The sequence below is a fragment of the Schistocerca cancellata genome, chromosome 1 (assembly GCF_023864275.1).
Source record: "Schistocerca cancellata isolate TAMUIC-IGC-003103 chromosome 1, iqSchCanc2.1, whole genome shotgun sequence".
NCBI lineage: Eukaryota > Metazoa > Arthropoda > Insecta > Orthoptera > Acrididae > Schistocerca > Schistocerca cancellata.
In genome coordinates, this window is record NC_064626.1 from 553,939,510 (window position 1) to 553,957,331 (window position 17,822).

The 17,822-nt window shown below is 38.7% G+C and overlaps 1 protein-coding gene across 9 annotated transcripts in view; it reads right to left on the minus strand.

Annotated features, from left to right (window-relative positions):
- Positions 1 to 6,237: 6,237 nt before the first annotated feature.
- The window catches only part of LOC126180425 (uncharacterized protein DDB_G0283697-like), a 221,079-nt gene continuing 209,494 nt past the window's right edge, over positions 6,238 to 17,822 (minus strand). For 8 of the 9 annotated variants that reach the window (XM_049924693.1, XM_049924694.1, XM_049924692.1 and 5 more), the window contains 2 exons: positions 17,176 to 17,398; positions 6,238 to 7,329 (listed from right to left, as the gene is read on the minus strand). In XM_049924693.1, the coding sequence (XP_049780650.1) occupies positions 7,179 to 7,329; positions 17,176 to 17,398 (374 nt within the window). In that variant the 3' untranslated portion in view covers positions 6,238 to 7,178. Of the gene's footprint in view, positions 7,330 to 17,175; positions 17,399 to 17,822 lie in introns of those variants that run through there. The other variant, XM_049924698.1, reaches the window with a different exon arrangement.

A 17,822-nucleotide genomic window follows, 5' to 3' on the forward strand; every position in this document is an offset into this window, starting at 1 on the left:
TGCAACCGTCTCCATGAAGCTGGGCTACGGTCCCGCACACCGTTAGGCCGTCTTCCGCTCACGCCCCAACATCGTGCAGCCCGCCTCCAGTGGTGTCGTGACAGGCGTGAATGGAGGGACGAATGGAGACGTGTCCTCTTCAGCGATGAGAGTCGCTTCTGCCTTGGTGCCAATGATGGTCGTATGCGTGTTTGGCGCCATGCATGTGAGCGCCACAATCAGGACTGCATACGACCGAGGCACACAGGGCCAACACCCGGCATCATGGTGTGGGGAGCGATCTCCTACACTGGCCGTACACCACTGGTGATCGTCGAGGGGACACTGAATAGTGCACGGTACATCCAAACCGTCATCGAACCCATCGTTCTACCATTCCTAGACCGGCAAGGGAACTTGCTGTTCCAACAGGACAATGCACGTCGGCATGTATCCTGTGCCACCCAACGTGCTCTAGAAGGTGTAAGTCAACTACCCTGGCCAGCAAGATCTCTGGATCTGTCCCCCATTGAGCATGTTTGGGACTGGATGAAACGTCGTCTCACGCGGTCTGCACGTCCAGCACGAACGCTGGTCCAACTGAGGCGCCAGGTGGAAATGGCATGGCAAGCCGTTCCACAGGACTACATCCAGCATCTCTACGATCGTCTCCATGGGAGAATAGCAGCCTGCATTGCTGCGAAAGGTGGATATACACTGTACTAGTGCCGACATTGTGCATGCTCTGTTGCCTGTGTCTATGTGCCTGTGGTTCTGTCAGTGTGATCATGTGATGTATCTGACCCCAGGAATGTGTCAATAAAGTTTCCCCTTCCTGGGACAATGAATTCACGGTGTTCTTATTTCAATTTCCAGGAGTGTATAATGTGAAAGTATATGGAATGGAAGTCAAGATTTGCAAGGAAACTTTCTTAAGGGTTCATGTTCAACAGACAAATGTGAGAAAAGAGGAATTTACAATAGTAAATAATGATGGGTTCCATAATGCCAAAAGATGGAGATGTTTGAATACTACACTTTTGTGTACCAATTTGTGTAAAAAAATAAATATATAATAATAACAATATTAAAATATTTGCATCAAAACTGAAATATGAATTATAATATTTTCTTTTCTTTCAGCTAAATGTGGGGGGGATCAACAAAGATTTCAAGAAGTAGCTGTACAAAGTGTCAGATATTTTCCCATTACTCATTAAAATAGACAAAAAACTTAAGGTGTATCTGGAATATGATCTCATAACTGAATCCTTACTTTGGGGCAAATACTCAAAATACTGGGAAGAAATGCATGTTTCTATTGTGTCTGAAACCAAATTCAGAGAAATTTTTGTATGTGAATTCATCTTAGGCTTCAAACTACCAAAAAGTGACACCTGTTCAAAATGTCATTTGTGTCTAATGGCAATGAATAACCAAACTTATATGCACCAGAAGCTATAAAAAAGAAACAATAGATTTAACTGCATCTCAGAAAGGCTGTCAGTGAGAAAAATATGATTGCATCTTTAGCTGCTCTGGACGAAGGGAATCCAAAAGACCATGAAGTCTTAGAAATGGACATGTAACATACATTCCCCACACCTAAACTAACAGCTGGTTCAGCATTTTACAAGAGGAAAAACATGGACATATAACTATGGTACCCATGACTGTGGATCAAATAAGATATATCTGTAGACTAAGAGATGAAGGAAGCAGCTCAGAAGTTGGAAGCTGCATGATAAAACACTTTGTGATAACTTACCTTCAAACATATCACCTCTATGTACTGGCAGGTAACTGCAAGGGAAGGCAAAGAATTGGGCTTTTATTGTTTTGGAAAGGTCTTTCATTGTTACCAAATGATTTTAATCTGTTCAGTATTATTTCCCAGTGGTTAGTCACATGAGACACTCTTGCTATTGTGACTTGGCCATCACTGAAGTATATGCAAGAAACAGATGTCCACAATCATACATGCCAGATGAATGGAGGGGAAGTAGTAAAATGTGCTAGTCCAAAAAAATTCATTATGGACACAATGGAAAGTAGAAGTCTGCAGAAGTTTGTGATAATTATTAAAGCCACAACTCTCAAAACCTACCTTAGTCACTTCTGGAAATCCCATTCATTTCAGTAAAGCAACTCAGTTTAAGTTTGAATCTGAAAATTCCTTCACGCTGTGTACAAAGAACTGCTTTTCAAACACAGGAGCCCACACATTACTGGATACTCAAATCATGAGAAAAGGAATGCCTGTTAACCAGATCAATTTCAGTGACCAATAAAATGTAGAATGCCATTTCTGATTAGCTGAGGGGGGTGGGGGCGACCCTGATGCCTATCTCCCATAGTGACCTGTTACAAATATAAAAAGTGTAAAAATTATAAAAACTAATTACTGGTAATTGGTTGCAAATTCACATTTTGGTTTTTGCTGTTACTTTGGCACAGAGAATGAAACAGTTGGTGGCACTGCAAGAAAAATGGAAGAAAAGCAATGGTGAGTTAGGAACTGGATATTTCAAAGACACCTGGAAACACATAAATTGGTTGACATGTAAGTAAGTCATTATTACCCTGAAGATTTCAAACATTTATTACAAATGTCTCAAGCTCAGTTTGATTACCTTTTGGAATGTGTTCTGTCATTGATTTCAAAATCAGATAGGAATATCAGAGAAACAGTAAAAGCAAAAATTATACTTCAAGTAAATCAGTGTTCCAAAAATTAAAATTAGTAAATTTATATCTGAAACCTGCAACATGGTCAACAAGGCACTTAAGGTATTCATAGGATAATTACAATAATTAACAATAATATAAAAAAGACAACTTTTTAATTTGGGTGCATTTTTATTATTTTATTTGAATTTCCAACATGGTAATGTATTGTAGGTCTACGCATTTAAAGAACAGAAAGAAATAACAACATGAAAAGGTTGATTAACATAATAATATTGGGTGTTAAAAAAATTACCAGTATTTAAAAGAACAGTAATCTTTTTTCTATTAATAAAAATAAGATCGACCTATAAATTTGTAAATAAATATTCATCTGAGAGATCATCATTCATATTTGACTTTCTTCTATTTGGTAGTGTTTTCTGGTTGGAGGGAGTTGGCGGTGGCAACATTTCATTAGTTATTTGTGATGCAATTGCCTTTTGAAGCCTCTTGGCAATTGGAGGTATAATAGTGCATAGCACTGACACAACATATTTCCGAAACAGTCGTAGGAGTCTTCTTGGTTGATTATTGCAAAGCAATTTGACTTTTGTCAATCACACCCAGGGGGAAAAGAAAAGAAAAAAGAAAGACTGGGAGGTTCTATGATGCATTTTGCATGGTCTCAACTAAGATCTTCAACGGCACTTAAATCTGCAGATAGGGATTGTGATTGCTCCAGTTGTGATTGTTCATTTTACTTTCTTGGTGAGACCTCCAATGAAAACATTAATTTTCTTTCAGGCATTGGTAACTTCAGACAAAAGGAAAAACATAGAATATGGGTTTAGAGAGTTGTGGAACCAGGCTGTGTAGGAGCTCTGGATGGAGCACACTTCGTCTTTCGTGCTCTTCTCACTACTGGGTCTGATATTACAATTAGGAAAATAACACCAGTATTTTATTACTAGATTTAGCTGGTTCCAAATATTGTTTCCTGTATGTTGATTTAGGGGATAAAGGTAAAAGTTCTGATGGAGGTATATTTCAAAACAGCTCACTGTACAATGCTTTGAGACAGATTCCCTTGCAATGCCAGAAGATTTTGTTACTGTAAGAGATCACACATTTACGATAAAAAAGTACTTGACGAAACTTTACATTCAGCATAAGATGTCTCAACAAGAAAGAGTCTACAGCTATCGAGTTTAAAGCACTCTTAAGAGTTGTAGAAAATACTTTCAGCATACTTGTGAGTAAATTCAGTGTGTTTTAAACACCAATACCTCTAAAAATACAGTTGGTGGACAAAGTAGTACTAGCCAGCTGTACAGTGCCTGATTGGCTATGGAAAGCAAATCCCACCTTTATCTCATGGGGTTTAACTGACTGAGGATGAAAGCCATCATATTTTCCCTGAACTGTGGAGTAAACAAGAAATTATGGGCCTATGGAAACTTCCGCAAACTGCCCAAAGACATCAATATTGATAGGCACAACAAATTCTGTATAAATACTGTGATTAATAATGAAGGTACTGTGCCATGGTGAAGTATACTACTCAATGACATTCCAGATACAGAACTGTAGAGCACATCAGTGTCAGCATTGTGATCAATTAATTTGTACAAGTTCAACTTCAATTTGCATGTGTTACAAAGTAAATGCATTGGTACATATATTTTATAACAATATGAATTTAATGTTTATAGTGCTAAATTCTGTCATATTAAAAAAAAGGTGGTACAATTTGTCTAGTATACCAACTATTTTGAATAATTATTATAAAACTTCTTGTAAAAAGAAGAAAGAAACAATTTTGAAAACTTGAAGTTTTAAAAATGAAAACAAACTTATTTTATGTAGCCGATCTGACAGTGTGGGCCACTGCTGAATGAATGGGAGAGAGAAAAAATTCATCTTTTCAAACCCAGAAGGCATTTGGTTTATAAACATCGTCAGTGGCAGTTCCAGCTCCAGACCAATCAATTTTGGCTATTTTTTTCCAATTCTTGACAATGATAACTACTCAAACTTTTTAAATTTTACAATTATTTCTTTTGGTCACAATCCTGGAATTTGGAGCCCATCACTCTCGGTCTCTGTATTCTTCACTTCTTACATCATTCAAGACTTGCTCAGCAGTGTTAAATTCCAGAAATGGTCAAGTTTCACATTTTGCAACTTGATCACGATTCTTAATGGCACTAGTCATCATCTTGTTGATAATTTCACTAGCCACAGAAGAGCTAACTCTCAAGTGAAAATTAAATGTCTGATTTGAGGCATTGGCCCCCACACCTGCCTGTGACATCAGGGTCAAACTCCCAGCCCTCTGTTCACACAGTTTCATGACTGTATGCCTCATGCTGGCATTTCACACTCCTTGGGAATGCGGAATTAAAGTACAAAGAAAGTTTCTATTTTGTCTTAAACTGTGGTGTACTGGTATAACACACAAGAAGAGAGTGACAGTTGATACCAGAAGTACCATGGATGACCATCCAGAGCAGGAATGTCTGTGTGCGCAAATCAAATACTGCTCGCAAGAATCCCGAGCCCTGGAGCAGCAGCACCACCACCAGGAAGAGAGACGCACGCTTAAGTAACCAAGCATGAACACAGGTTTTGAGTTGCAAGTTGCAAGTCATTCTGAGATTTGCTATGGTATTCCTGCAGATCATTTGTCGTGTCTTCAAGCTGTCAAGTGAGATACAAACAGTGGCCAACAAACAGAACAGTAAATAGAATTATCATGTATGGACAGATACCACCTTCGAAAAGATTTAACAGCGTACTGTTGGTTTGGAACTGTTATTCAAAAAGTACGTCAAGACAGAAGATTAGTTTTTGTCCAACTTACGTTCAGGGAGCACGATTTAGTTTGTGTTCATGGAACTGCAGTCACTGCAGGACAGATATGCTAAACCTGTGTTCTACAATTGCTATAACCAGTGTTACTTATGTTGAATAATACATTTTACTACTCACTATTCTGTGTCATTTTCATTGTGTGTGTGCCGCCATAGAAACCAAGCATCCATCCTATCAGAGCACCTTTATTAATCTTTTCAGTTGCAGCGAGATTTTCATCAAAGTGGACACTCCCAGCCCACAACACAGCTACAAATTCCAAGGAAATTTAAACTTGCTGCATCTCAAAATAGTTACAAGTGGTTATAACTCTCTCTCTCTCTCTCTCTCTCTCTCTCTCTCTCTCTCTCTCTCTGTGTGTGTGTGTGTGTGTGTGTGTGTGTGTGTGTGTGTGTGTGTGTGTGTGTGTGTGTGTGTGTGTGTGTGTGTGTGTGCGCGCGCGCGCGCGCGCGCGCGCGCAGGAGGGCGGGGGGCAGGGGGGGGGGGTGCACGACGGGCTGCCTGGTGGAGTGAGCAAAGGTAGAAAGGGGGATGGTTGGGAGGAGGGACTGGGGGGATGGTGCGTGACAGCTGGGAGGGATAGGTACCAGGTGCAGTGTGCCACTTTTAGTCTATTAACACTGATACACATGTCATGTACAATATTCTCTTCTCTTCAAACATTATGACATTTCATAGGTAACTATGGATAGGAAAAAGAACACTACACAAAAATCTTTTATATTGGATGGACCTTTTTTTATTACAAAATTTTAAGGCAATTTTTGGCATTCATTATTCAAAAGGCACTTGTACAACTAGACTTATAAAAAATGAAGTCACTTAAACATTCCAGTAAAAATAAAATCCACAGGACACCGCTACACAGTCTTTTGAGCATTTATCTTGTGTATAACATCATTATCATAAGTTCTGATACATTTTTACTGCGGGGCAGCAAAGCTACCTACTTAACAACAGGACGGTCTCACTACTTCCTAACTTACATTCTGTTATCAGTGTGACAATATCTTTTACGATAGTGTTTAATGTTTCTTTACAAACAATTACATCACATTTTCACATATCATCCATATTTGAAGAAATACAGTTCACATAGTTCTGCAATTCAAGCATCCCTTAACTAGTTGCACAGATCTGATACAACAACAACATGGTTACTAAAGCAAAAGAAGAGCTAGGACAAATATTAAAATTTTAAATTCTTTCAGGGAAAAAAAGCTAAGCATAAAAACATCAACAGTCTACTGAAGGAACAGATTTATCTTTATACCATATAAAATCACATATAAAATATTAAAGTTCATAAATATGAAGCCACAGGAAGAACTATAATTCCATTTATTCCCTGAGCCCTCTCTGATCATCATCACATTACATAAATCAATACTGCACAAAATAATCCATATCTTTGAATATCTCTCTATGGTAACATTCTCATCAACATTACACCCAGTCATTCCATGTTTACCTCATTATGCTATCATAACAATGTATCATTTTACATTGGGTAAGTACAATTGAGATAAGGTTGTCTCATTTTCCAAGATTCTCTGACTAGCATTTACAACATATTCTCAGCCTCAAGATTCTCCTCCTGCAGTTATCTTCTACAGCTATGTAAGGTTTCTTTGGCAGATCTTCATTCTGTGCTATCATATAGCAGGTAAGGTGCGTTTTTCTTCCATTGTCAGCTCTGGATGCCACACGTCAACAATAAGCACTAATCTTGTTGTTGTTCCATTATGCCACACTTCATGTTCAAAACTATCATCAAATATAAAAAGCTTCCCCTCTTCCCATGTTCTGCAAAAGAAAAGCACGAGAAATATGCCTCAGGAAGATGCCATAACTATGAAGTCAGAATACTACCTTGACATACATCTCTTGAATAGTTTCAAGAAGTATTATTAAAAATAATCAGTTTCCTAACAGTGGATGGACTGTTTATTACAGGCATGTTCATGTTCATATGGTCTACAAAATGCTGTTCAAATGCTGCCCCATTGGGAAAGTGCACTCGTGCCCACACCTTATTGCATTTGCAGGCAGGCGCAGACAGTGTAAGTTACCTGCCCCATGCCCATACTGCATGCTCTCTACAGATAAACGAGCTGCTTAGCGACCCCTGCCCAATGTGCATGGCTAATAGAGTGCAGCCACATACTCTAAAGCCTGGCTGCAATACTTCTCATGCATCAGCCATTTGCCCATCCCTCTCCAACTGTGCCTGTGCCCACCAAAGGGCTCGTGAATTGGTGCAGCCCAGTCTGTAAGAAGATAAAAACAGCAGACATGGAGAGAACATATAATAAAACAGAACACCTACAGTTGTCCTTACGATGTTATTTTTATATGACTACCACTTTCAGTGCTTCAGTATACCATCTTCAGGACTCAACTGTTGCTGAGAGGCTGAATTCCAATCATACACAATTCCATCAGTGTCCAATATCCATGAACTGATTTTTGCGGACTACCTGTAACAACAATGCTGTGTCTCCAACCACCAACTTCTTAGTTGTTAGTCGATGGTTGGAGAGGCATCATCATTGTCAAGGTAGTATATGAAAACCAGTTTAAAGATGTTGGCCACCTACTGAATTGTGTATACGATTGGAGTTAACTCCCTCAGTGTTAGTCAAGGCCTTAAGATAGTGTACTGAAGAACTGAAAGTGGTGGTCATACAACAAATAACGTCATAAGGACAGTTGTAGGTGTTCCATTTTATTAGATAAGTGAATGGCCCAAGTCCCTTAAACCTACAATCAAAAGGATGAACATACAAAGGAGACAACAGGTCGATCAATCCCTCGATTCTGATGAATTTCAGCACACTAGTCGGGGTCACTTTAAAGTAATTCCTGTGAAAGGGTTTACGAGGTCTGTTCAAAAAATTCCAGAACTTTGTCCACAAAATTTTTCTACATTTACCTTTTACTTATTGTGCATGATCTCCTTCAAAATACTCGCTTCCACAATTGATACAACACTCCCAACACTAGGTCCACTTCCGGAAACAATCTTTTAACGCCTCTTGCTGGATAAGTGAAGTGTTGTCTGTGAATGTTGTTTAAACTCTTATATTGTCACAAATCTTCGCCCTTTCAATGGGTTATCAACCTTGGAAATAGAAGTCTGCAAGGGCCAGGATGAGGCAGCACAGTGATTTAGTTTTTATGCTATAGCCATGCACCAATAAGGATGAAGGTGCGAGTGAGTTATCGAGATGCAAGAGCCATGAATTGTCTCACCACATTTCAGGACATTTCCTTCTCAAATTTTCTTGCAGGCATCGCAACACGTCCCAATAGTAACATCAATAACAGTTTGTCCCTGTGGCATGAATTCACAGTGAACTAATCCTTCAAAGTCAAAGAAAACTGCCAGCATGGCTTGACATTTCACCTGACCTGATGAGCTTTTTAGGTCTTGGAGAACCTTTCCAGACCCATTATGAAGACTGAACCTTGGACTCGACATCATAACCGTAGACCCATGTCCAATCACCAGTTATCGTTCTCTTGGAAGATCTCATTCTCATTCACGCAATAAAAAAGCTTTTCATAGATTGCGAGGCAAAGATCTTTCTGGTCTTGACTCAAGAGCTGTGGTACATACTTAGTGGCAATACAATGCATTCCAAGACACCGTGCCAGGATGTCATGATATATATCAACAGAAATGTTACATTCTTCTGCAATCTCTCAGACAGTCTTCGAATGGTACACACAATTTGGTTGATGTTCTTGACAGGAACATCGTTGGTAGATGTCCAAGGGCATCCTGGACAAGGGTCATCTTTAATTTCATCCAGGCATTTTTACAGAAGGTGAATCATTCATAACACTAAATATGGCCTAAGCACTCATTACCATAGGCTTCCTGCACCAGTTAGTGTGTCTCTGTGAAGGTTTTCTCGAGTTTCATGCAAATTTTAATGCAGATGCATTGCTCTACTAACTCTGCTGTCTCAAAGTTTGCAAAATGTGTGATAACATTTGACTCAATACAGCACTCAACGATAACTAACGGACATGCAACAATAAAACTTCCAGCACTTACACATTAAACACACGCATGTGCAGGGATGCCAACTGCATTTAACTCCAACACATCTTTTGTGCCAAATTATGAATGTTCCAGAATTTTTTGAACATACTTCCTATGTCAATGTGCTTCTGTTTATAGAAAAAGTGTGTCAAAGAAGGATCAGCTTTATGCCACGTGGGAAAGTTAATGCTTCAGACCAGACAGAATGTCGAGCAGACTAAAAAATATGAATTTTTTAATGTACCAGGCCTTTAATCTATTAATCACCAAGAAATCTACGAAATAGTTATTCTGATCCACTGCAGACATATTACCTGAGAAATGCCCTTATTAACTGGGGCAATGGCCAACTAGTTCAGATTTGTCACCTTCCATACACTTGGATTCAAATGACACTCCAATAGTTTTTACATAAAAATCCAGTTTTACAATGATATTAAACATGTGGTACACATGCCGACTCCTTTCAACAACAACACTTTAGTTAATCGAACACTGGATGCACATCAGAATAGTATAGACAGTGTGAAACTTACACAATTTGGATCCATGGGAATGCAAATATGAATTACTTCGGTGTATAGAAGAGCTAAGCAGCCAAGAGAACTACATATGGTGGACAGGCAGAATATCAACATTTATTTCAAATATACCACACACTTTTAATACGACAGGCAATAGTAAAGACATAATACAGAATCTGCTCAGATTGTTAACACTTACAACAGCAACACAGAGGAAATGTCACAAAAAGGCAGGAGCCAGGGGCCATGGGAGATTTGTTTGTATGCTACATAATATTGTTGGGGCAGAATGAAAATTTTATGGACTAAAGAAAGTGAGTGATAATTTCATTATATACCATTCTAATATTACTATGTGCACTTACAATACAGCTACATTTATAAACCTTTCTATCCAATGAGAAATAGTCACAAGTGACAGTATTTTTTGTGATTCACAAAGATATGCAAATATTTTGATATGTTATTGTACAAGCAAAACTAAAGAAAAAAGTTCATGTAAACATAGGTCTGCGAATGTTTAGTTATGGAGTTACGGCTACTAATTTAGCAACTTCGCTAATATGAAGCCATCACAAAAACTGTATGAGGTTAAAGTAAAGCACGATTTCCATTCATTTTGTTGTTACTGATTTGGGGAATCCAATAAAACATGTCCCAGACATATATCTGCAGTAGTTTTCCAGAACACCCAGAGAAGCAAAGAAGTAATTTCATTAAATTTTTAATTTATCAATTACTTGGCCCAATTTGTTTTTTTAAATTCCAGACAATTGGACACACATTTCAACAGAACTTTTAGATAATTTAATTTTGGAAAAATGATGGTAATAACGTTAACTGGAACTGCATGAACCCATCAGATAATCTGCTTTTATTAATACCATTCATGTTAAACTGGAGAAAACAAAGCCCAGTGTTAAGAAAGTTGTACAGTGTACATACAATTTCACAACACATTCACAGTAAAAGTTCAAAAATGTCTCCACCAAGTTCAATGCATATAGCTGCATGTGTATGAGATTTTGTTGCTCACAGGGTTGTTCTTAATTCCATCTATTACACTCATAATGTGAGCAAGTAATGCCCCATGTGTATTGACTTCATCCGCATAAACTACGTCTTTCATCCATCCCCATACACAAAAATTCATTGGTGTTAAATCAGATGATCTGGGTGGCCACAGACATGTAGCACCACAACCAATCCATTTCTGGGGAAAATGTTCATTTAAATGTGTAGTAACGGTGTTGGTGAAAATGTGGAGCTGCGCCGTCAAGTTGAAAATACATTTGCAGTCACGCAGCACGTGGAACATCTTCGAGCAAGTGGGGCATTTCTTCTTAAGGAATTTTAAGTAAATCTTGTCAGTTCGATATCCTGGGAAAATGAATGATCCAATTAAGTGTGTGTTGATTATATCACACCACACATTTATGCGAAATTGCTGCTGGAAATTGTGTTGCACTGTTGCGTGTGGGTTTGCTTCACACCACGTGTGTTCATTATGTAAACTGTTTATACCATCCTGAGTAATATGTGCCTCATCAGTAAATAACATGTATTTGTGTAACTGTCGATTAGTATTTAATCAGTTGCACAACTTCAAGTGAAAGGGCAGGATCTCCCGGATGTAAATGATGCACTTTTTGTTTATGGTAAGGATACAGATTATTGTACTGCAGTGTACACCATACCTTAGATTGTGAAATGCCTAATCATTGAGAGATACATCATGTACTGGTACCCGGGCTACGTTGAACAGCATTCATAATATCCTCATCATCGTCTTCACATATTGAGTGCTCATACTGATTATGAACTCTAGGTAGAGACCTTTCTCCTTTAACATTTGAAATACTCCACTAATGGTTCGTGCATTCGGAATCCTCCGAGTTGGATTACAGCCATCGCATTACCATCACATTTGCCATAAATAAACACCATATTGGCTTATTCCTCTGTCGTAAATTTGAAAGACATCCTTATTTCATAAACAAAATACAGCACTTACTACTGTATTTACTCGAATCTAAGCCGCACTTTTTTCCGGTTTTTGTAATCCAAAAAACCGCCTGCGGCTTAGAATCGAGTGCAAAGTAAGCAGAAGTTCTGAAAAATGTTGGTAGGTGCCGCCACAACTAAGTTCTGCCGTCGAATATATGTAGCGCTACACAGGCATGCTTTGCAGGCACAAAGATACTGGCGCCAAAACCTCTGCGTCAGTAAGTAAATAAAATAAATAAATAAATAAATAAATAAATAAATAAAAAAATTAAAAAAGTAGAAGACAAGCTTTTGTCTCCGCCCCAAGTTTCAACCACTGCATTTACAGACATTATCCAACGGACTAAATAGAAATTTCGTATTGTTCATCTTCGAATGTAGCGCCCTTTCAAAATACTCGTAGCAACGAAAATAAATTTCTTAACACAAAAATACTGGCGCCAAAACCTCTGCATCAGTAAGTAAATAAAAAATAAAAAAATAAATAAATAAAATTAAAAAAATAATAAAAAAAAGGTAGAAGACGAGCTTTTGTCTCCGCCCCAAGTTTCGACCACTGCATTTACAGACATTATCCAACGAACTAAATAGAAATTACGTATTGTTCATCTTCGAATGCAGCGGCCTTTCAAAATACTCGTAGCAACGAAAAGAAATTTCTTAACACAAAAATACCAACAATGCACAAGACTTTAGGATTGTAGCACGAGTTGATACGCTGGGGCTCATTAAGATTTCACGTAGTGCACCTATTGTTTCGTGGAATTTTGTGAAGTGCTTGTTGGTGTTAGTGAACCATAATGAAGTGCTTTCATTATTGTGCCAAATTCAAGAGGGGAGTTATTTCTTTTGTGGAACAAAGTTCTAATCGTGCTGCAGGTCTGTGATATGGGATTGATGAGAGCAACGTCAGGCGATGGCGACTACAGAGACAAATTACTTGAATGTTCAAGTAGCAGGAAAGCATTTAGTGGGCCAAAGTGTGGCCGATATCATGCACTAGAAGTGATTTTAAATGAATTTGTTAAGGAACAGCGTCAGAAATTCCTGCCTGTGAATGCCGAAATTTTAAAAATTAAGGCACATGAAATTGCTAGAGAGCAAAAAATCAAAAATTTTAAAGCTAGTCGCAACTGGATTGATCTGTTTATGAAGCACTGGGGTTTTTCACTTCGGAGGCGAACTTCAGTTGCTCAGAAGCTGCCGAAAAATTATGAACAAAAACTTGTGGAATTTCAGCGCTTCATAATTAGGCGGCGCACAGAAAAGCAATACCTTCTTGGTCAGATAGGAAATGCTGACCAAACTCCCGTATATTTTGACATGCCGTCAAATTATACGGTTGACGCCAAAGGAAAGAAAGACATAAGTGTTCTTACATCAGGGGGTGAAAAACAGCGGATGTCTGTCATGCTTGCTTGCACAGCAGATGGACATAAATTACCCCCATTCATAGTTTTCAAGCGAAAGACTTTACCGAAATCGGAAGTGTTTCCAAAAACTGTAACTGTACGAGCAAACGAAACTGGGTGGTTTTCAGAGGACATGGTGTTGGAATGGGTTAGGTGTGTGTGGAATCGTCGTCCTGGCGCAATGCTTGGGTTACGCAGTCTGTTGGTATTAGATGCGTACGCAGGCCATACAACACCTGCAGTTAAATGAAAATTAGAGAAAAGCAAAACAGACTTTGCAGTAATTCCTGGCGGGATGACGTCAATTCTGCAACCACTTGACGTCTGTTTGAATAAACCATTTAAGGACAAGGTTAAACACATGTACACAGACTGGCTTTCGAAAAGCGACAGACAACTGACACCAACAGGACGTGTAAAACGCGCAAGTTTGTCGCAAGTGTGCCAGTGGATTTATGATGCATGGAAGTGTGTTCCAAATCAGACTGTGCAACAAGCATTTAAAAAATGTTCGATATCCAATGCACTAGATGGTACGGAGGATGATGCTCTGTATGAAGAAATGAGCAACAAAGAATCGAGTGATAGTGATTCAGAATCATGACGTAGTTTAAACATATCGTATAAGATGTATTACAAACCTAATAAAATTTTGTTTTAAATTTCAGCGTTTAATTTCTAAGTTATTTTCATTCTTATTTTATAAGTGTTGCTACTCTGCATTGCACTGGATAGAAAAGCGTGGAGAGCGGCATCAAACCAGCCTCCGGACTGAAGACAACAACACACTCTGCAGTTGAAGGTCATCACTAAAAATCTACTACGAAAATCCGGCTGGCAAGACTGTTTGGGATGTATGTCAATATGGCCAACTCTACATTCTGAATTTTTTCCTACTTGTGACAAGAGATGGTTGCTAATAGGAACTTTTATGAATCGTGAATCACATGCAGTATTCTCTTCACCATAAGAATAATACGAATGTAAACATTATGCCACGTATTCTTTCGTGTTTGCTGCTATTTCATTTAAACCCTGTCTGCCTAATACACAGCGAAACTAGAGTGAGACAACAGCAAACACTAAAGAATATACATATCATATCATGTCATATTTATATTCATATTATTCTCATGTGGAATAGTGATACAGTCAGAAATGAAGCACAGCAACTGACTAGATTTTTGAATCTAAGATGACTAATTTCTGTGCAGAATGTAATGTACTAAAGAGGCGTCTGCAAAGATTTTCAAACGGAGAATAATTTTGGCTAAATTCTCGTTAACAACATTTTCTATCATACACAGTCTATTATTTGGTTCTTTTTGTTCTTTATCAAAGAAAGCAGTAGTGTAAGTAACAACAAGTAGCAGTCTCTTGCCATTGTTTCGCTAATGAGAGAATTCCTCTCCTTTTTTTATTGTAAGCGGCGGTAGCACGCACAAAAGCAAGCCATGCCTCGAGCGGCGACAGGTTGTAAACACTCATAATCAGAATGCAACAAACTGCACGACAGTACAATAAGGCATTTTTAGCTTAGAGTGACGTAAACACCTATAACAAAGAAAACTGCACTTATCAGATCAAAGCAAAATAAGCAATCAATTTAAACCACACGAAGCACGTGAAAAGGGAAGGGTACCAGTAGAAATACGGACGGAGCGCCTGACGCATAGCAATGGCTACCTGGTAAAGCTTAACTGCTAAGCTTACGACTCGAACCAAACTACTGTAGCCGTATCATCATTCATTCGACCTAAATTGTGTCTCATACTACAATGGACCAACATTGTTTCGATTTGGAGGTGCGGCCTAAAACTTTTCTCCCCCTTCAATTTCGAGTCTCAAATTTCAGGTGCAGCTTAGATTCGGGAAAATTTTGTTTCCTTGATTTCGAGTCTCATTTTTCAGGTGTGGCTTAGATTTGAGTGCGGCTTAGATTCGAGTAAATACGGACCATCACATTTGCCATAAATAAACACCATATTGGCTTATTCCTCTGTCATCAACCTTATTTCATAAACAAAATACAGCACTTACTATGTGGTTTCACTTAAATACACTGTTGTTACTATGTTCTTTCACTGAACAACACAGGAAACTAACTCTTTTCAACGTTAGGAAACAACTGAAACAACTCACTAATGGTTGCCAACAATGACAAACGTTTCTACATTCTTAATCGAAAGTAAACATATGTACTAGTATAATAATCTTTGCTTCTCTGGATGTTCTGGAAAATTACTGCAGATACATGTCTGGGACATGTTTATTAGATTCACCAGATCAATAACAACAAAATATATGGAAATCGTGCTTTACTTTAACCTCGTACAGCTTTGAAATGGCTTCATATTAGCCAAGTTGCTAAATTTCAGGCAAAAACTTTTATTAGCCATAACTCCATAAAAACATTTGCAGAACTGTGTTTATATAAACTTTTTTCTTTGGTTTTACTTGGAGGATAACATATTAAAATATTTGCATATCTTCATGAATCACCCATCATATGGTAGAACAGGAGAGGAAACAGACAGTGGGTATGACATTCACAAATCAAAGAGTATGTAGCATGTGTGGGGCATACGAGCGCACACACACACACACACACACACACACACACACACACACTAAAATACATATACTGAAGGTGAAAAGATGAAAAATTACAAAAACTAACTGTTCTAAAGTATACTGGAAAGGAATCTACATCTACATATATACTCTGCTAGCCACCAAGTGGTGTGTGGCGGTGGGCACAATTTGCGCCAAAGTCATATACCCCCCTCCACCCCTCCCCCCGTTCCACTAGCGGATTGTGCGAGGGAAAAAAGAATGTCTGAACGCCTCAGTACGAGCTCCTATTTCCCTTATCTTTGAATGATGATCATTATGCGATTTGAAAGTTGGTAGTAATAATATATGCTCTACATCCTCGGTAAAGATTGGATTTCGGAATTTATTGAGCAGCCCTTCTGTTTAGCGCGCTGTCTATCTGCAAGTGTGTCCCACTTCCAACTTTCTATGAGATTTGTAATGCTCTCGCGATGGCTAAACGTACCAGTCACGAATCTTGCCACTCTTCTTTGGACCTTCTCAATCTCTTGAATCAGACCCAAGTGGTAAGGGTCCCACACAGACGAACAATACTCTAAGACTGGACGAACTAACGTATTATAAACTATTTCCCTTGTTGAAGGACTGCATAGCTTCAGGATTCTACCAATAAACCACAACCTAGAGTTCACCTGACGTGTTACTTGTGTAATCTGATCATTCCATTTGAGAACATTTCGAATAGCCACACCCAAATACTCGACCGATGTTACCGCTTCCAAAGACTGATCATTTATTTTGTACTCATACAGTAATGGGGATTGAAGAATGAGAGCAAGTAAAATGCTACAATAGAGTCCCATGACTACGCTAAAAACTGAACATCCAAAAATTTGAAACTGCTATATTCTGTTCACTGTTTCAGTCTCCCTCCCCACCCCAACCAAATGCAACGAGTGTGTCACTGTAAGAACAGAGAACGATAAAAAGATGCAGAAAGGATAAACGGGTTCCTCAAATCAAAAAATTTCTGACAAAACTTCACCACAGACACAAATTTATGAAATGGATTCAGGGTTTTCAAACAAATGATGTATACCTCGTCTCATCAGCAACCCTTATGAATGTATTCTTCGGCACAACAAGTCCAAGATGAGCACGTAGACGGCAATTGGTTGGTCCACAGTGAGGCCACACGTGAGTACCTGGGTCCATAACACTGAACTTCACCTGCCCCCGACGACAGTCTCTTGCGGCAGGAAAGTCTTCAATTAATTTGCACGTCACTGGAGCTTTGGCACAATTTGTTGGAACCTTCCGGCCTGAAACATGTTCCACAAAATCAGATTACAGATCCTGACATCACACAACAAATGTATAACATACACTAGACGGGGTTTGTTCATTACTGTTTTTAGGTGACATACAACTGCTTTCTCTTTCTTTCATCAATACAAAAAACGAAGCCCTTTTCTGCCTGGCATAATAATAATAATAATAATAATAATATGTATGTTCTGTCAGTCGTAAAAGGCGACAAAAAGAACAAACCACTAATAGGGCTAACCTCCCTTTTAGTGTGATTAGTTGGTTCAGGACAGAACTAATGAAGCCTCGGACAAGCGCTGTCATGGTCGGGGATGATGCTTGAACCCTATGCCCGTCCACAATGGTAACGACACTGCTAGCCACACGGAAAACGATTTAAATCCAAATAGAGGTGTTTTGCAGGACATGCTTCCTGCA